Source organism: Hyperolius riggenbachi, chromosome 1 (genome assembly GCF_040937935.1).
Source record: "Hyperolius riggenbachi isolate aHypRig1 chromosome 1, aHypRig1.pri, whole genome shotgun sequence".
In the NCBI taxonomy this organism is placed as follows: Eukaryota; Metazoa; Chordata; class Amphibia; order Anura; family Hyperoliidae; genus Hyperolius; species Hyperolius riggenbachi.
In genome coordinates this window covers 188,715,600-188,737,157 of record NC_090646.1, presented here as the reverse complement: position 1 = coordinate 188,737,157, position 21,558 = coordinate 188,715,600, and the positions used below count along the sequence as shown (strand labels likewise).

The 21,558-nt window shown below is 42.9% G+C and overlaps 1 protein-coding gene across 1 annotated transcript in view; it reads left to right on the top strand.

Moving 5' to 3' along the window:
* TMEM184C (transmembrane protein 184C) overlaps positions 1–9,597 on the top strand; it is a 52,832-nt gene extending 43,235 nt beyond the window's left edge. Inside the window, exons 8-10 of the mRNA XM_068279279.1 lie at positions 1,417–1,516; positions 5,371–5,542; positions 8,173–9,597. Coding sequence (XP_068135380.1) covers positions 1,417–1,516; positions 5,371–5,542; positions 8,173–8,462 — 562 coding nt within the window. The 3' untranslated portion in view covers positions 8,463–9,597. The remainder of the gene's footprint in view (positions 1–1,416; positions 1,517–5,370; positions 5,543–8,172) is intronic.
* The last annotated feature ends 11,961 nt before the right edge of the window (positions 9,598–21,558 follow it).

The following is a 21,558-nucleotide window of genomic DNA, read 5'->3' as shown; positions in this document are numbered from 1 at the left end:
GCTTTTTATTTGAGCCAAATTGGCCCAGCAGGGCCTGAGCGGCAGGCTCCGGCGGTACTGGACGAGCTGAGCTCGTCCAGACCGCCCAGCAGGTTAAGACAACTCTGCTTGCATTTATATAAGGGTATCGGTCACTCTATCCCACAAAATGAATGCTAGCTTATATACACTCCACCCCATTACCTAAGCCTAAATAAGCGTACCCCAATAGAGCTATGATTAAGGAGCCATCTTATGCTCCGATACGCGTGAGCTTTTTATTGTAACACTGATAATGGATTAAAAGAATAAAGGATTTTCTACTTCACCCAACCCATTAGTGCAGCGGGATTTTTCTGGTTACAAGCGTACCCCAATACCCTTATATAAATACAAGTTTAGGACTAGTGATACACACATATACACTACAATTTCTTGTATCAAAAGTTAAGTTTTAGTAACTGCTAGTCTTCTAGCTTTCTTGAAAATAAAGAAAACCCTGAATCCCTCATGAGGGGATGGATGGACTAGTCCAAAGTTTGTCAGATTTTTACATCTTATTGTAAGTGACAGCGACTTAGGGAAGAAAAATGATAGTGCCTGTTACTCTGAAAGAAATGTACATTTTGTACATATGCATACACATACATGTTAAATTCTACATTTTTTTGTTTTGCAATAGTTGTCCTCTAAGGGGGCTGTGTTGCTTAGTACTAAGGTTGTTTAAAAAATGTTCCAAAAGCCTCATAGCTAGATATAGACAGTAAACTTAAGTTGTACAAAACAATTGTTCTGATTGTTTTCAGTAAGAGTATGCTATCTGTACAGGCACACTCTGTCCTTGGCTGCTGCTTATTCAAGAATCAGCAATGCCATATTTATGTGTTGTTCACTGCACAGGAATCCTCCTCCATAGGATGCATGTTGCTTAGCAGAGAGCTGACCAACCATGACACTAACATTAGTTATGCACTGCAGAATGCCTAGTAATGGATATATATTTTTCTAGGGCATAAGCCCGTATAGTGACTTTACATACAGTTCTTATATACACATTGTGCAAACTAGTAGTCAAAAGAAACGTAAAGTGAAATACTTTCTGCCCATTTACTTACCTGGGGCTTTTTCCAGCCCTCTGAAATCTTCTGGTCCCTCTCCATCATCCCCCGCTTAGACGTTCCTCCGGTGCTCCCCTCAAACGTCGATGCTCGGCCCCGTTCCGTGCACCGCCTCCTGGCCTTCTGTGGCCTGGAGTGCTCTGCGCTTGTGCAGTAAGTAAAAATTGCTACTGCGCAGCATGCTCATGTAAGTGCATATAGGGTAATGGGGGTGTCTATTACAACTGTATTCTGGAATAATGTGTAATAATGAATGCATTTCTTGTTTTGTTTTTTGTTTTTTTGTATATCAGATAAAATGTTACATTATTCTCTGCAGGCAAGCTGTATTGATTGCACTTATGGTAAAAGTAGGTATAATTTCTGAAGACCGTGTATGGGACTGGAAAACTGTAAAAGATGTTGCTACTGGACTACAGGTACATCGTATTTGTTCTTGTTCCATTCTCCCCTTCCATGTATAACCACGGCTGTTCATTGGGGTTATGAGTAATATTAAGTAAGTAATAGTAAGGTTAATATTCTATGATGGGTTGACTTGAGCAATGTATGCTCTAGATTTTCGTCTTATGATTGTTGGGCAGAAAAATCTTTCTAGGAAAGCTGGATTAGAAATCTTGTGCGAGCACAAGTGTCCTCCAACGCCACGGATGACATTGTTACTGATCCATTATCATCATGCTGGGTGACTAAGGGTGCCCATACACTACTCTTTCTGGCATCAATATTCAGTTAATTTAATGATAATGATGCTGCAACATGGCCACCTGTTCAATCATTTAGATCGATTTCCAGTCGAACCAATTAAAACAATGGATCCAGCATGCTGGAACAATCTCAATTCAAAAGCGCATGATTGGGTGTGTGGCAGTAACAGCATTTGCCTTCCTGATGACCAGTGGATTCCCAGCCGGTTTCCCCCAAAGTGTATGTGTACCTTCTAAGCTTGCGTTGTCACCTGTCACACCGGCGCTACAACTTGCTTTCTCCTGTGTCCCGCTTCTTTCTCTATTGATGCCCAGCGCCTGTACCATGCGACATTGCCGCATGTACTGATGGCAGTACATGCAGTGGTGTCACGTGGTACAGGTGCTCGTGATGGCAGTTTAAAAAGTGAGGAGTTGCGTCAGCGTGACATAACGCTCACCACAAGCCGGGGGGGGGATGGGACGTTAGGCGGAGGCAGGTCTGTGGGGTCGGTACAAAAATTATGAGACTCGGACTCCTCAGTTTATGAAACCTCCGACTCCAGGTACCCAAAATTGCTCCGACTCCAACTGCTTAGTCTAATTTTTACAAAAGCTATGGATTTGGTTAAAAAAAATCATCCGACTCATCAGTTTATTGAAACCACCAGCTCCGACTCCAGGTACCCAAAATTGCTCTGACTCCTCTACTCTGACTCCACAGCCCTGGGTGGAGATGACAGCGCTAGGACGTTTTCAAATAGATTTAAAGCGGACCCAAACCAAACATTTTTTTTAATTAAAAATATTTAGTTGCACCACTCTGACACATACAAACAGTGGCGGCTCCAGGAATTTTTTTTTAGGGGGTGCTATGCAGGTGCTGGACCAATTTCCGGGGTAGCTGACGACCGCCGCGGCAAAAAATGGGTGTGGCTATGTGGCGAAAAATGGGCCTGGTCATGACCGGATGAGGGCGGGGCTAACTGTCATTTAAAGTGAACCCAGGGTGAGCGTGATATGGAGGCTGCCATATTTATTTCCTTTTAAACAATTCTAGTTGCCTGGCAGCCCTGCTGATCTATTTGGCTGCAGTAGTGAACTGAATTACACCAGAAACAAGCATGCAGCTAATCTTGTCAGTTCTGACAATATTGTCAGAAACCCCTGACCTGCTGTTCAGGGTCTATGGTTGAAAGAATTAGAGGCAGAGGACCAACACGGCAGCCAGGCAGCTGGTATTGCTTAAAAGGAGATAAATATGGCAGCCTCAATATTATTCTCACCTTGGGTTCCCTTTAAAAGTGCAACGCAAAGACAGAGGGCCCAAGTTTTGGTGACCCTTTCCCCAGAAAATTCACATAATTGTGTAGGTTTTCTCAAGAAAATACAATTAATGTGAGCAGATTTGAACAAAAAACACGTTCAATAACCCCAATATGCACAATCGTTATCAGATATGACCCCAATATGCACAATCGTTATCAGATATGACCCCAATATGCACAATCGTTATCAGATATGGCCCCAATATGCACTATCGTTATCAGATATGACCCCAATATGCACTATCGTTATCAGATATGACCCCAACATGCACAATCGTTATCAGATATGACCCCAATATGCACAATCGTTAGCAGATATGACCCCAACATGCACAATCGTTAGCAGATATGACCCCAACATGCACAATCGTTAGCAGATATGACCCCAATATGCACAACCCTCAGCTGATCTGACCCTAATATGTACAATCCTCAGCAGATCTGACCACAATATGCACAATGCTCAGCAGATCTGACCCCAATATGCACAATGCTCAGCAGTTCTGACCCCAATCAGCAGCACCACCTGAAAAAGAAAAGAAAAACCCATTTACTCACCTACAGTCAGAAGACCTCCTGTCCCGACCTCCTCCTGTCCCGACCTAATTGTGGCGCGCAGCTCCCACGATCCTCTTCCTTCACGTGACTTCCTGCCTGCAGCCTGCATTACCCAGCGAGCAGGGCTACAGGAAAATGGCTGCCCGAAGCCCTGCACTGCAGACTGCAAGTCTGCAGAGCAGGGCTTCGGGCGGCCATCTTACCGTAGCCCTGCTCTGCTGCTTCGGGCTGCCGCTGTGAACTGACTCGGCGTCTCTTAGACGCCTGAAGTCAGTTCACGCCAGGGGGTGCTTTGGGGGTGCTTGGACAAATTTAGGGAGTGCTTGAGCACCCACAAGCACCCCCCTGGTGCCGCCACTGCATACAAAGATAAATAAACACTCCTTCAAACCTATGATCATTTCAGTGCATGCTTTTCACCCTTCTCTTTTCATAACTAGGGTTATACAGGGGGCAGCCATTAGCAATTCCTCCATTGCCAGACACCATCTACTCCACCAGTTTGCCGGATTTTGTCCCGGCAATTTGAAAGGAAGGGAGGAGTTCCTCCAATAAATGTAAAATATTTTATATTTGTCATCATGCAGATGAAAAAAGGCTGCTATTTCTTATTATAATTTAGTAAATAGATTTTATTTCTGAAATCTTGTATTTTTAATTTGGGTCCACTTTAATGCTGAAATCTATTGGGAATCGGTCTGTGATCAGAGAGGGATCTATCTGATGGTTGATGTGGTGGCAAATCAAGAGGTGTATGGATACCTTTAATTACTAACAACCAGCCTCAAAACCATTGTTGTTTTGTTGTAGCCTCTTCCACTCCTCCCCCCAGGGCACCTCTAACCTTCCCTCACCCCTCCATTCTCCCTAGAACAGATCAAGGTTCCAGGCGTCTGTACAAAAAAATGTTCCCAGAACATTGTGGGCGGCAGTGAGGGCCTTTTTATACTACCTTGCGATTTGATTCTGATCGCCAATTGCAAGGTACATTAATCTAATGGAAACTGCAGCAGAAATTTCCATTAGTGTAATCTGATTGCGATGCGATGTTGGTCAAAACGCAATCGTCATCCTGCCACTTTTTGGGTGCGATTGAGCTTTACTATGAGTATAGTAGCTCAATCGCAATAGCTTGGTGGGAATTGAAACGCGATCGCAAATGCAATTGCGATCGCATTTCATAGTGGAAAAGAGCCCTAAGAATGTGTATGCAACAATGGTTTGTTTACAGGATATGCTTTTTGTGGAACATAGTGAAGATCCTGGGTGGTCCCAGGAGGAGTTTTCATACCATAGATCTAGGAAGACTTTGGCATCTGCTAGGTGAACTTGATTCTATTGTTTGGAAAAGTAAGGCCTGCTTTAGCATTCATAAAGGAAACCAGAGCTGAGTTAAATTAAGCTTTATACATACCTGGGGCTTCCTCCAGCCCCATTCGCACAGATTGCTACCACGCCGCCATCCTTAGCCTTCTTTCTCTTTGGTACCGGGTCCCGTAACTTCAGCCAGTCTGCGCAAAAGAAGTGTGCCCTCTACATATCTCTCCAGCAGCGAGGGCGGCGGAGTGGGAATGATCTGTGTGCATGGGTCTGGAGGAAGCCCCAGGTATGTATAAAACCTGTAAATGGTTCCTAAGTGAATTGAAATGATGATGTTGACTGATAACTTTTTTTTATTTTTTTTATTTCCCATTTTATCAGGATTTTGTCATTTGTGTTGAAATGTTCCTGGCAGCCATAGCTCATCACTTCAGTTTTTCATACAAGCCATATGTACAGGAGGCTGAGGAAGGGTCATGCTTTGATTCCTTCCTTGCTATGTGGGACATATCGGATATACGAGCAGATATATCAGAGCAAGTACGAAATGTTGGTAAGTTGCGACCATTTCTCTTAAGGTAGTCCATAATAAACTCCATTGACAACCCAGTGCATCTTATTGAAGAAATAAGTGCAGATGTAATTATTATTATCAATACTGATTTTTTTTTTTTAATAGCGCCATAACCTTTTGTAGTGCTGTAAAATATAATTACGGTACAATACATGGGTGTATAAGGCCAAGGCTTTGATACCCTTGCAAGATATCACCTCCATATAATTGGCGTTTCACAACAATGCACGCATCTCAACACCCGGTTACCTCGTCCCCAGTCATTTGTAATGTGCTCGCTATGATGCTTTGTATGGTGGCTTTCAGCTCACATTATTACTCTGGAACACAACACACTGTGGAGCCAATACACAATATGAATAGGCCCATTCTAGTGCGTTGCGGTGCAATTATATGCACTTAGTGTGACTCCTCCTTCCCTGGACACCCAATCTGCATGGTTGTTGAAGGCAATAATGAACTTTTTGAGGGAAGAGGGTGGATATAGTTTCCCCTCCCTCCTCATTTGTAAAAACTACTTAAATGAATCTCCCCGAGGGAGGTTTAATAATTGAGTGAGCTTTTTAGATTGCAGCAGGCATTTACTTATGGAGGGCTGTTCAGTAGCCCCCATGTCTATATGGATGCCTACATTTTCTATCTCACCTTACTGCAGGATCGCAATCTAGTTCTGTGTCCCTGGCAGCAGCTATGCATGCTGGGGACACCTGATGCATGCCGGGAGTTGTAATTCCCATTTATGTGATTACACATCCATTGCGGCTGCCAGGAACACAGGAAGTTACCGCGGGATATTCAACCTGCGGCACAGCAACACAGAAGATGGAGGCTCCCATTGGATGGGGGGCTATGGAGCAGCCCCTTGTAGGTTAAGTTAGTGCAACTCCCCCCAAAAAACCCACACAATTGACAAAGTTCCTTTAGGAAAGAGGTTCGTTTAAGATTTTCGCACTTGTGAGCATTGTTCATTAAAGGGAAGGTCCAAGCAAAAAAAAAAAAAATGAGTTTCACTTACCTGGGGCTTCTACCAGCCCCATGCAGCCATCCTGTGCCCTCGTAGTCACTCACTGCTGCTCCAGTCCCCCGCTGGCAGCTTGCCGACCTCGGAGGTCGACGGGCCGCATTGCGTACATTTTTACGCATTCCCGCTAGTGTAGGAACATTAACACATACATTTTTACGCATTACTGGTTCAATGCGTAAAAATGTACGCATTGAACCAGTAACGCGTAAAAATGTATGAGTTATTGTTCCTGCACTAGCGGGAATGCGTAAAAATGTACTCAATGTGGCCCGCCGACCTCCGAGGTCGGCAAGCTGCCAGCGGGGGACTGGAGCAGCAGTGAGTGACTACGAGGGCACAGGATGGCTGCATGGGGCTGGTAGAAGCCCCAGGTAAGTGAAACTAATTTTTTTTATTTTGCTTGGACTTTCCCTTAAGGCTGGTTTCACGGTGGGACGTTGCGTTTTAGGGGACTTATGGTCGCATAATGTGCCCCTAACGCAACGCCTGGTGGTGTTGGAGCAGGACGCTACCAAGAGCTTTACCAGGACGTTACAAGCAGCTCTTGGTGCGCCTGCTCTGTCGGAGGCACTGCGGAGACCACGTGAGCGGAGCTCTCCGCATCACATGGTCCCGCCAGCCAATCCGCGGCCGCTCCAGGATGTAAACACTGCAAGTGCAGTGAATAATAAGTAGCCATGTGCCTGGCTACGTAGCGGCCTCTCTCCGCCCATAAAATGAAACAAAAAAAAACCTACTGAGCATGTGCAAACCGTCTAACGCGGCTTAGCCGCGTGTAAAGTACTGCATGCAGTACGCTATGTAGACGTGCTGCGTTACAATGTAATGCAACGTGGGCACTGTGAACAGCCCATTGATTTTTCATTGCTGTGCGTTGGGGTGCGTTACAGGCTGCTCTAACGTGCGCCTGTAACGTCCCACTGTGAAACTAGCCTTAATGTGGGGGAAAAAAAAGAAAGAGCAATTTATTAAGAAATTAGAGTATAGAAATAAGAAAAAAAAGCACAGCTAGGATTGCCAAATACAAATTAACTTTTAAAACAAGTCAGTGAACTGTAATAGTCTTTACACAGCTCTGTAGAAACCGTTTGGTGTGAATCTGTATGAAATCATCAGCAACTGCCTATATTACTGCCTGACGGCAGGCATAGTTTCTTCTTTTGCTGTTAACTATTCCAAGTAAAGTTTGTTTTTTGTTGCTCTTATTAATTTGCATTTTTGTATGTTCTCATTACATCTGGCCAACTATGGAGATATTTTAATTCGGTCATTGAAGCCTTTTTTTTTTTTTTAATTTAAAGATTCTTTCTTTATCAACAAGAATTTTCAATACAACTGATATAAATAGGAGAAAAGACGTAAGTTGATTCATTTTCCAAAGATATGCTCAAAAGATCGGGTGGCTTCAGTTCAAAATGTTGAACTTTTATTCTGTACTAGCGATTCCCTTCAGATTTCTTTAGAGAGCAAAGCCCTTGTATGGTTATGTGAATCTTTGCCCTGGGATATCAGTTGGGGTAGATCTTGGTACGCTGCATTTTTAGTTTCTAGTAAAAAGTGTGTTTTTAATTGTTTTATTTTTCAGGAAGAACAGTCATGGGCAGACCGAGAAAAATGTTTTTTCCTGAAGATTTGGATCAAAATGAACACACCAGTTTGTTGTCTCCATCAACTCAGGACCCCTTGTCTGCTGAACCTTCTGTGCCACCCTCCCCTTCAGGACACTATCAGGGGTTTGGTCAGACAATAACACCACAAACTACACCTACGTCTGCCCCCATTCTGGATGAACTCTTTAGCAGAGAGTCTCCAGAGCAAGATATTCCTGTGCCTGAGTCTGATGAGGTGGAGGTAATACATGAAGGTAGCAAATGATCACTTTACTAATTCCTCAGCAAAGGATGCTATGCCAAATTTTCACAGGACTTGATTTGGTGCCCAAATGTACCTCTGCTGCTGGGTAACAGCCCTGATGACATTGTGAGATTTCTTTTACACTGTGTTGTTGGTTTGTATTCAGTTCTCATTGTGTATGACAAAGAAACATGTCCGACCTTGCTACAGTATCTGCTTTCAACAGTACCGTGACGCCTTCCATCAGACACTTCCTGGTGATGGCCAATAGCTTTAATCTTCTGTTACTGACATTGCTTATCTATATCACCTTTTAATGTGATTGTAAACTCGAAGTACACATTTAATGTACAAAAAAGCCTAACGTGTATATGTTAAAACTAAACCAAATGTAAGCATATACAGAGTGAGGAAACCTGCTGGAATCAATTGGAAATTGATGTGCAGTGTATGGTAGGAATCGATTCCTTCTATTATTTTCAGATAGATATCAATCGTTTTGGAACATTGGGTGGAAATCTATGTGGATGGACAGATTAAGTCTTAAAGTGGCTACACGATGTTGCTCAATTGCATATCTTCAATGGGGGGCTATCCACAAATCCTTTTTTTTATGAGGTGCAGATTTAAAGAATCGCCCCTTGCTCACAGGGCTACAGGGATGCTGACTTGATTCCACTGGGAATATTTAACATAGGTGGTGCTTTATGTAGCTGACAAGCATCTGCCCACACCACCCCCTCCACAACTGTTTACTTTAAAAACTGCCCAGTTTCCCAAAAATGTCGATTGCCTGTCCCTGGACCCATCCAATTTCATCAACTATGTCTTTGAATCCAAGACAAATCCAATTTCCACCGATAAAACTGTGCCAGTTTCCCCCAATCCCGCACATCTCTTCTTACAAGGTGGCACACAGCTGGTTGGTATTACAGGAAATGTAGTTTCCCAGTAGCCAATCACAAGACATCACAAAGGCCATATCTCTGCCCCGAGCAGGAAGCATATACAAACAGCGCTGGGTTGCAGTTAGTCATATGAACACAGCTTCAAAGGATTGTTACAAGTGTTTTCGCATTGCCAATATAGTACGCTTATTTGATTCTGCACTTTTTTTTTATTATTATTATAATATTTTATGTTCACTTTCTACCAATCCTGTAATGTTTTGCTTGCCTCAATGCCAGGGTGAGAGAAGCACAATCTTCTATATAATTGGTGCAAACCTATACTTTCAGAGAAGAATCCTCTTCAGCATTCTACTTGCCGCCTTCTCTTTTTTTTTTTTTTTTTTTTTGGTTGCCTTTATGCGTAAACCGTTACATTTTAGGCTATGATCACAGTGGTGCATCTTAACGCAGAAAGTCGCACTGCAATAGTAAGTCTATGCTATGTTCAGAGTGCATGTGGTGCATTGGGATCCACCTCACCACAGTATCCCAACGCACAGAATGCAGTGCGTTACCGCATAACGCGTGCATTGACAGAGGCAGAGAGGCATACTTTTTATTGACTGTGTGCATTACTGTATGCGATCTTTTGACCGCATAATGTGCAGTGCGACTTTTTTGCTTCTGTTTTTACAGGGAACACAAAGCAGCTTCCACTGTGAGTGTAGAATTAGTGAAGAAATTGGAAGAAAAAAAAATAACTCAAAGTGGATGTAATGCATTCCCACTTAAAGGACTAGAAGTCTTCTTTTGAGTCCCTCGCTGCAACTCCGGTGCTACCCATTGTCCCACTGGCTACCCGTAAAGGCTGATGCTTCTGCGCATGAACACTTATTGCGCCTGTGCGGACTACTGTGCTTGAACATGCATTGCGCCTGCACAGACTACTGCACATGAACACTAAGACTACTGTGCAGGCGCAGTGTGCACCCCGGTGATGTGGGCACGCTTCTGAGCAGGCACTCGCACCCATGCATACACAGTAGCACCAATCCATTTATGGGTTGTACATTCAAACTTTTATATCTACGGTTTAGGCGCACTTTATACTTTAGGTGCATTTTACAGTTTAGGTACACTTTACATTTTAGGTGCACTTTAAAGGGATACTGTAGGGGGGGTCGGGGGAAAATGAGCTGAACTTACCCGGGGCTTCTAATGGTCCCCCGCAGACATCCTGTGCCCGCGCAGCCGCTCACCAATGCTCCGGCCCCGCCTCCGGTTCACTTCTGGAATTTCTGACTTTAAAGTCAGAAAACCACTGCGCCTGCGTTGCCGCGTCCTCGCTCCCGCTGATGTCACCAGGAGTGTACTGCGCAGACACAGACCATACTGGGCCTGCGCTGTGCGCTCATGATGACATCAGTGGGATCGAGGACACGGCAACGCAGGCGCAGTGGTTTTCTGACTTTAAAGTCAGAAATTCCAGAAGTGAACCGGAGGCGGGGCCGGAGCATCGGTGAGCGGCTGCGCGGGCTCAGGATGTCTGCGGGGGACCATTAGAAGCGCCGAGTAAGTTCAGCTTATTTTCCCCCGACCCCCTACAGTATCCCTTTAAATGCTAATGTGAGAAATCTGGATGCTGCTTTTGCTGACTTCCATGTAAAGAATACTTTCTGCCGTGCAGGTCTTTTGCATTAAATACTAGGAGTCATTATTTTAGAACAGGTATCTATTCAAGTTTTCTTTTCACTAATTTTTATTGCCAAAAGAAGCATCAAAACAGGATCAACAGTGATAAACTGACAATAAAAGAAGTCAAAGTATACAATAGAATACATAGAATTGTGCATATAGGTTAGACTATACATTTGAAAAATACTAGTTTTGTAAATCAACGTGCTTTAGTCTTTTGATATAAAGGTCATAGACCAACAATAACAAAGTTCCACTCCTGTTGGTGATCTTGGGGATAGAAAATAAAGATTAGGACAGTTATTCACAAAGAAATTTAAAGATATATTGAATGATATATCTCCCGGGTCACGCACATCTAACTATTAAGGAGCATATTATGCGACCAAAGTTCCCAGTTATATAAGAAGATTGGGTAAGTATCATGTAGAGAATGAAATAAGTAGTCTACTAAGCGGATATCTTCAATTCTCTGCAGTATCTGCAACATGGGGATGGCTGGTGATTTCCAATTTCTGGCAACTGCCCATAGTATTGCGCATATGATTACGTAGTAAATTCTTTTCCATTTTTTAGGTACACTTTCATTATGCTTAAGCAATAGAACATGTAGGGGTTCTAATTTAATTGTGGCTGATGAGGCCCTAGATAAGTTATCTCTAAATTTCTCCCAAATAGTGCTTACAGTTGGACATTCCCAAAATAGGTGCAGGTAATTACCTTCCTGATTGCATCCCCTAAAACAAAGTGAGGGGACATTGGGAAAAATTCTGTGTAGTTTCGATGGGGTTCTATACCATCTCGTGGCTAATTTGATAGCCGTATCCCTAATCATCGGAGTTTTTGTGATTGACATCATATTGTCACCAAATTTGTGCCACTCTGCTAAAGAGAAGTCTACCTGAAGCTCTGCCTCCCACTCCCCCATATTCTTAGTTTTGTTTGAATGTGAGAGGGTATTCATATGCATATAAAGTCTAGAAATCAATCCAGTTGTAGGGGCGGAAGAAAGGTATGTACTTTCATAAAAGGTACAATTTAGAAGACCATACGGGCTAGAGTGTTTCAAGAAAAAGTGACGTATTTGTCTGTATCTAAAGTACTCATGGGTGGGTAAGTCCTTACCAAATTGTAGTGTCTGGAAGGAGATAAATTTATCTGCCAACCAAAAACGGTTGGAAGTAATCATGGAATTAGTTATCCACCATTCGAATTGAGAGTGATCCTTAAACGCTGGTGGAAAATCAGGATGGCCTATAAAGGATAGACGTGGGGGTTTAGGAGAGCAGAGCCCCATGCAGTCCTTATAAGTATTCCAGAGAACAAAGTTCTCGTATATTATAAGATTCAAATCATGCAGAATAGATTTTGTGTGACCTGGAAGGGTAGGTATAGATGTTAGGTTATAGGGGAGGACTGAATCAGTCTCAAATTGCAGCCAAGGTGCACCCAAAGATTGAGAAAACCAGGGTAACATCTGTGCAAATCTAGCTGCAAGGAAGTATTGCCAGAGATTTGGAAGACCCACCCCTCCGTCTGATTGAGATCTATATAAGTATACATTCTTGAAGCGAGCAGGTTTTGAGCCCCAGATAAACTTAGTGAATAGTTTTTGAAATTTTATTATTAGAGGGCGTCCAGGATTAAGAGGAAGTGCCCTAAAATAATAAAGGATGCGAGGTAGAATTACCATTTTCAGGGCCGTAGCTTTACCCAACCATGATATATGATAGTGTGACCATTCTGTTAAAGTATGAGTTACAGATTTCAGGAGGGGAAGAAAGTTTGCTTTGATAAGCGTATCATAGGATGCAGTTAATTTGATCCCTAAGTATGAGATGCTAGAAGATACCCATTTAAAATCAAAATTAGCCTTATACTATTCAAGTTTTCTATTGTGTTTGCTGGCTGCATTTTTCTAGGTCAATGCTTTAGAAACTGCTTAAACCACTATGACAACCAGGCAAGTAGCATTTATTGAAAAAAGGTCTGCAGTAGCACCACAAATTGCTTTTACAATCCGTTGTATGTTAACCTTGAGTGAATCCTGCCTAAGTGCCATTCAGTCATATCTCTTTTCCTTCAGTTCTCTGATTTTAATGGGGCCAGAAGCTATTTCAGATTTTGACTACACTTCCAGACGGTTGCATCTTGAAGCAATGAATGTGTTTGCCGGGCAGCAGTGGTGTTGCTCAGTGGGCACCAGTGGATCTGAAGGACCAAATCTTCAGCCCTCATGCCAATGTAAAATTACAGTGAGTTGCTTGAGATATTGGGGCTGCAGGATGTCCATGTTGGTACATGTGGAGGTCAAAGGGAGATGGAGGATCTCCAAGGTATCTGAAAATCCTCTTTAAGGCCTGGTGCACACCAGAGGAGTTTTTCTGAGCGTTTTGAGTTTTTAAATCTGCTGCTAATGTTATCCTCTGTGTCTGTGCACACTGGAGCAATGAGGTTTTGTAAAAAACCCATAGCATTACATTGGGAAGAGCTTTTGAAACCTCTAAAAGCTCTTCCCAATGTAATGTTATGAGGTTTTTTACAAAACCTCATTGCTCCAGTGTGCACAGACACATAGGATAACATTAGCAGCAGATTTAAAAACTCAAAACGCTCAGAAAAACTCCTCTGGTGTGCACCAGGCCTAACAAATGAATGAAATGTGACAATTGTGTAAAGGTTTTAACATCGATAATCTATTGCATGAAAAGTATCTTATTTGCTGCTCTGTGACGCTAAAATTTCAGTATGTTATATGGTACAGCTTCAAAATTGCAATCTTAAATTTCACAACTGTTTTTATTAAATTGTTTAACTGTAGTGAGCACGTCATGAAGAGTTTTATGTATACTTTCTATAATCATTACATTGTATGCAGTGACCAGAAGCACTGGCCCATAGTGCATTGTATACATTGTGAAATGTCCATGGGAAGTGTCTGCGCAGTGTGTTTTTGGAGATGCAGCACCTTGTTTGCATTCTATTAACAGGATACTTTATAACAGGATAACTCTTGTTGAACTTGGGCATGTAAATACATCCAGAAGGCAGGAAATGTTAGGAGCTTATGATTGGAGATAGGATTGTAATGATTGTCAGTAAAACAATCATTCTGAAGCTGAAGCATGACTGACACAAATGGAAATCGCCCTGCCCATGTGTTTTTCTGTTTATTTAGGCAGCGTTCACATATCCATGCGAATTCCACATGTCATTTCACTCGTCTTTCCGCATGTCCAGTTCTGAGTTGTGATTTATTGGCTTTTGTCCTTTTCCCTTTTTTGTGTGTGTTTTCATGCACGTTTTTTTTTCCCCGGATTGCGCAGATAAATTAATTTAAATGAAAATGTATATAATTGCCTTCTAAATCGGATGCGATTTTCACAAAACAAATGTTATTTCCTGTATTTCCATTGACTTGCATTAAGAAGTCAACACTTCACACAGCGATTTAACAAATGATGCCAAAACACAATTCTGCACGATGTACGGTAGGCAAATTCAGATAAGTATGAATGAGAACTAAATGCAGTAGATGTAGATGGGGAGCCCTTGCATGTTTTTTTTTTTTTTTTTCATCAAATTAAATGATCCAGTAGAATGGATTATAAATGTGAGGGCAGCATTTAGACATATGCATGCATTTTCTTGTTCTGTCCTGCAGAGGGCAGCATTCTGGGTTTTGGAGAAATTGTCGAGTTAATGGATAAAGGTTTTATGCCTGGTACACAAAATGCAATTTTCCATCAGATTGACGGTCTAATTGATTATTTCCAACAGGTTCAATCTGATTTCCTGTTGTTCTTCTGATCAATTTTGTATAGAAGTGATCAGAAAATCAATTAGAGAAAATTGCATTGTGTGTTCCAGGCATAAACAAGAGATATTTAAGCTTCCGTCATCCACAAATCGGTACATTGCCAAACAGATAAAAACCCAGAGCCCACCAGTTCTGCCAAATACAAGGTTGTGTAAATGGTGTTAAAAGAAGTCTGAAATAACTTTAAAAAAAAAGTTTTAATTTACCTGCAATCACCTTGTTCTCGCGCCAGCCTGGAATGATCCTCTTGTCCCCCGCTGTGGCTAACTTTTGTTACCACTGACTCGCAAGTCGATGCCCAGTACACCTGCGCAGCCCTGGCTGTGCACATCCTCGTTCACGCTCATGTAGCCGGCAGCATCCTGCGCAGGCGCAGTACGAGAAAATATCTATTGGCCAGAATCAAAACTGAGCCGTGGTGGGGGGACTGGAGGATCAATCAGTACTGGCGCGGGCACAGGGTGGCTGCAGGGGGCTGGCAGAAGCTCCAGGTAAGTGAAACTTTTTTTTTTTTAATAAGTTATTTCAGGTTTCCTTTAAATGCTGTGTTTACATGGTGAACTTGTTACTAGATTATCAGATTGATACACAATGGCTTTCCCTCATCTGTCTTCTTAATGCAAGTCAGCTGCCACTAAACATTACACTCCACAGTAAAACTGAATTTTTTTTGTCTGTTTTACTGCATAACAAAACTGACCGAGCCGTTAAATCTTGCCAGTTTGGATACGTTGTAGTAAGCAGACCGCACTTCTGTGCACCATCTAGCCTATGAGGGTAACACATCTGCCCCCAGTTCCAGCTGGACAACAGCGGACTATTGGATTGGACACTACACTGTCTAATCCCGCTGGCCACACATGGTGTGGCGCAAGTGGGAAGCAAGCCCAAGGGCTCATTCATACAGTTAGCTGAAGGTGGTGAATTCACAGGCTGTCAGCTGCTCTTGCACCAGCCGGGCGCTTGTTGGCATTCACTACCAGCACTGGACAGACTGCCCCCCAATGGAGTCTGTGTGGCTGAAGCTGTACTCAGATGGGACATACTGTATTGCGTTTCTCTGCCGCTAGGAAAAGCTACCAAGTGCTGACACACATAGTGTTACAAACGCTGCCATAAGGCTGCATTCAATTGGTCCTGAAGGGCTTATGGAGATGAACTATTTTGTAAATGTATTGATGTGCCAGTCTGTTTTTTAGCTCTGGTGGAATTTGAGTGTTTAGTTATGCATCACTTCACATTTTATGTAATATATGTTGTCATTCTTTAACAAACTATTGTAAGGAGAACAGAGGCGCTTATCGTGACCTTGAGACTGTACTGTGTGTACTCCTATTTATTATTGCCTGAAGAAGCAGGAATATCCCTGCGAAATGCGTTGCACTGTATTAGAGTATATAAATAAACTTGTTTGTATTAAAATTGATGGTATTATATCTACTTCGGGTAGATGAGTCCACCACCGCCTCCCGAGGAATTTTAAAGCTTTTAATACATTTCATTCTTTTGGCGCCTCTGTTCTCCTTAAAAATATCAGCATCCACCCCTGGTGGAGGGGTTGAATCCCCCTTTTCTTCTCCCTATCTACAGAGAGCGACATCTTAATCCTGAGTGAGGACAGGTCTAATCTCCTCACCTGCCTATACAGTGGTTACCTGTCCTACATGGTAAGCCTGACTTGTGAGTATATTCATTTATATACCTCTCATTACCCATTACTGTACATACTACACTATATTGGGCTCTCGGTGTTCCCTTCTTTTTTTCATTAACAAACGTTGCTTATTTCGAGACTCTGTGGGTGCCAAGAGGTCCTGATCTTCCGCATCACACTTTCAGCTTGATAAAGGTTACTCATACTTACCGTAATGAATGGGTGATCCTGCAAATCTGGTTATATTTATTAAAAATTGTTTTAAACCTTGCAGCTCTCTTCCTGTTTCATATTGCATTGAGGTAAGGGCTTTAGATAAGTTAGCGAATTAGCAATTGTGCCTTCTAACATAGCAAGCTTGTGTTGATAAGACTCTGCACAGGAATTCGAAGTGCAAATGGAGTATTTTACTAGAGTGTAAAGGTAACACTTTTTTCATATGCTGCAGATTAAACCGAGAGTAAAAACGGTAAAGGACAACTGAACCGAGAGATATAGAGGCTGCCATATTTATTTCCTTTTAAGCAATACTAGTTGCCTGGCTCTCCTGCTGTTCCTTTCCCTCTAATACTTTAAGCCATAGCCCCTGAACAGGCATACAGCAGATCAGGTGTTTCTGACTTTGTCAGATCTGACAAGATTAGCTGCATGCTTGTTTCTGGTGGGATTCACACACTTCTGCAGCCAGATAGGTCAACAGGGCTGCCAGGCAACTGGTATTGTTTAAGAGGAAATAAATATGGCACCCTCAATATACTTCTCACTTCAGTTGTCCTTTAAGGCTACTTTCACACTGGTTCGCTGCTCTGAACAATATAACCGCATTGCTAACACAATGCTATTATATTGCAATTGTATGTTCACATTGGGGCATTAACTGGGGAGCAACCGAATCTATTGGAATAACGCAGTGCATGCATTGTGGTATCACATAACGGGTGCATTAACAGTAACAGTGAGGCATACTTTGTACTGTATGTTTCAAAGAATGTGTTGCATCGCAAGGATAACACACAGTGCTACCTTTCCTGTCCATTGCAATCCTCCTTCTGCAGGAGGTGCAAGACAACACCACAGTGTCAAAGTAGCCTTACTGTTTATACTGAAGGTGACATGTCCGTATCAAGAAATGGCGCTATTGACAATACTGCAAGTGTACTGCATTATTCATCAGGGATTCATTTGAAAACAATTTAATACAACTTTTGTGTATAAATACACTATCGCTTTAATACCAGTTACCGGTATTTAGGAAAATCTAGCTGTTGCCATAGCAATGAAGGTTACATTCTCTATATCAGTTGCATTGCAGAATAATTCATCATGTGAAATCACTACCCATACAACTCTATGGGCCTGTTCACATATTTATTCTTAAGCCCAATCTACACAATACGATTCTTTGTATGATTCGATTATGATTCTATTTAAATCCGACATGTCCAATCGGGGTTCGATTTAATTCAATTTGCCATTGCAAAACAATGGCAAGTTGAATCGAATCCCGATCTGACATGTCTGATTTAATTGGATCGTAAATAGAATCGTAATCGAATCGTACAAAGAATCGTATCATGTAGATGGGGCTTAACTCGCTGCATGCAGGCTTTAAAGGGAATCTAAACTTAGCTGCATGCTTGTTTCAGGTGTGTGATTCAGACACTGCTACAGCTAAAGAGATCAGGATAGCCAGGCAACTGGTATTGTTTAAAAGGAAACATCCGTACCCCTCTGTTTAGGTTCCCTTTAATGTGTATAACGTGCGCACTTCCCACTGCAGTTCACACATATTATAATGTGTGTATTATGCAACATGCGCAGTGTGATTCTTCCCAATTTGAAGAAAATAAAAAGTCCACTTGATGGAGATATCAGACTTCTACCCGTTCGCTATATTTTTATATCTAAATTATGATTTCAAATTCCTGAGCAGGGGACCTAATTTTTTTTCCTTACGCTTTTAGCAAGCTGTCTGAAATGATTGATTGCACTAGCTCTGGTATATGTAATTTAGCCTTTGCAGAAAAGTCATTATTTTAAAAGTGCTTAGACTTGTATGAGCAATTCATTCCTTCTACTTATGTTACAGTTTGATAATATAAGTAAGTTTACTGAAGAGTTTCCATTGTGGGTGTGTATTGGTGATCTGAACCATGAAGTGGCTTCTTATCTATAAGGGACTCCAGCAGGAGTCTCACAACATTAGTTTTGATTTGGCACAGAATTGAGCACTGATAAGAAATACATGGTAATTAAGTATTTTACCTCTCTACTCTACCGTAACTGTGACTGCTATACTATGTCTGACTGTCTCCTGTCCTATATAACGGTACTTAGCACCAGCTGTAAAGAGAACCTGAAGTGTAAAGAAAAAAAAGTTTTTAAAGTATAATACCATTTATTGGCTAACTTAAAGGAATACTATAGGGGAGGGTGGGGGGGGATGAGTTGAACTTATCAGGGGCATCTAATGGTCCCCCGCAGACATGCGCAGCCACTCGCCGATGCTCTGGCCCACTGCTGGAATTTTCAGACTTAAGGCTACTTACACACTAAGACGTTGCGTTTAGGGGACGTTATAGGGCACATAACGTGCCCCTAACGCAACGCCTGGTGCTCTCAGCTGTGGACCTCCGAGTGAGCCGCGTTGTGCAGCTCACTCTGGCGGCCGTGATGCGTACTCTTGGGCGCATGCGGCATCACGTGGTCCCGCCCAGCCAATCGCCGCACAGAGCGGCCGCTCCAGGAAGTAAACACTGCACGTCACACCGTGCAGTGAATATTAATTAGCCATGTGCCTGGCCGCTCCCCACTCCTCCCCAACACTACTGAGCATGTGCGCACAGTCTAACGCGGCTTAGCCGCGCATAACGCACAACATGCAGCACTCTCAACGGATGTACTGCGTTACAATGTAACGCAACGTGGGCACTGAACGGGCTGATTGATTTTTCATTACTGTGCGATGGGGCTGCGCTACAGGCTGCACTAACGTGCGCCTGTAACGTCTTACTGTGAAAGCAGCCTTAAAGTCTGAAAACCACTGTGCCTGCGTTGCCGTGTCCTCGCTCCTGCTGATGTTACCAGGAGTGTACTGCGCAGACACAGACCATACTGGGCCTGCGTAGTACTCTCCTGGTGACATCAGCGGGAGTGAGGACACTGCAACACAGGCGCAGTGGTTTTCAGACTTTAAAGTCTGAAATTACATAAGTGACCCGGAGGCGAGGCCGGAGCATCGGTGAGTGGCTGAGCGGGCACAGGATGTCTGCGGGGGACCATTAGAAGCCCCGGTAAGTTCAACTCATTTTCCCCCGACCCCCCTACAGTATTCCTTTAAAGGTGAGCTGTCAGCCATACTATCTCAGAAAAAAAACACACATATATATAAGTAGATAAATACTTGCTCTACTTACATAACATATGTATTGCACTGTCCACATTTTGATTTTAGTGATTTTTCAACAGTAAAAAAAAAAATTCTTAGCATTTCCCATTTTAATTTTGGCTATTTTGAAGCCAATCCTGATGGCCTTTCCTTCCCTACTCTCCTATGCCTGATTTGCCTGCCCTTCACTATAGAAAGTGCATTGTCTCAGCATGAGAAATATTGCCCAATCAGATAGGAACTGAGGTGTGTGTAAAAGGGGGGGGGGTGGAGGAACAGGAGGGAAAGAGGCTTCAGCCAATCAGGCTGCATTAGTTAATTAAGTCTGAGGGGAAATATAGAAGCAAAAAAGGACAACCCAGCATGCCCTGCAACTTCCTTTTTGTGTATACCATATAAGTCAGGTAAACTGGGGAATTAATATTTATCAACAAGAAAAGTAATAGTAATTTTAACTTTTGTATTGCCTGGTTAGCATCCTTATTACTTGTTTACCAGATAAAAATAAAGAATTGATTTTATGTCTGACAGTTACACTTTAAAAGAATGTTTAAAATGTCTTTCTCAACCGCTTCTTTTTGCCTTCTGGTCCTGAAAATCCACATGTCACTTCATCCTCCCACTGTCAGCAACACCATACAGATTGCTCCCTCTCTGCTATCGTCTCCCCTTTTCTCTAGCCACGAACTATTCCTATTTCTGTGCTCACACTACCCCTCCTCTGCTCTCACTAAACCCAACTTGCATACACACAAGTCCCACCCCCACATCTCTCTGCTCTGCCTACTACTCCTTCTGGCTTCTGGGGACATATCACCGAACCCAGGGCCCACTCCTAGACCTCACACTGCTCAGACTACAACTCATTCCACCAATAACAAACCTCACCACCTCCCCTCCCAGAACACCTATAATCTTATTGACATCCCCCTTCTTCCCAGCTCTCCCCTCCCCATATCTGGGGCTCTATGGAACTCCCGCTCCGTTTGTAATAAACTGGCCTTTACTCATGACATGTTTATCTCCAACACTTTCACCTTCCTGGGGCTCACTGAAACATGGATAACTCCATCAGACACGGTGTCTCCAGCTGCTCTATCATATGGTGGTCTAAAATTTAGTCATGCCCCTAGACCTGGTCACAAACATGGAGGGGGGGTGGGGATCCTCCTCTCTGAACACTGTTCCTTTAAGCCACTCACACCACTGCCCGCACTCTCATCCTTTGAAGTTCATGCTGTCCGTCTCTACTCTCCATACCACATTCAGATTGCTACTATCTACCGCCCGCCCGGTCCAGCCTCTACTTTCATTGATCACTTTTCAGCATGGCTTCTCCAGTTCCTCTCCACTGATATACCCTCTATCATCATTGGAGATTTTAATATACCCATCGATACTAATTGCCCTACTGCCACCAAACTGCTCTCTCTCACCCCCTCGTTTGACCTCGCCCAATGGTCCTCCACTTCCACCCACAAAGACAGCCACACTCTTGACCTTGTCTTTACCCGCCTCTGTTCTATTTCAAGCTTTCATAACACTCCGCTTCCCCTCTCAGACCACAACCTTCTTACCTTCTCAATCAATTCTTCTCTACCGTCAACTCCTCCAACACTACACCATACAGTCACGCGCAGGAATTACCGCAACCTGGATGTGAATTCCCT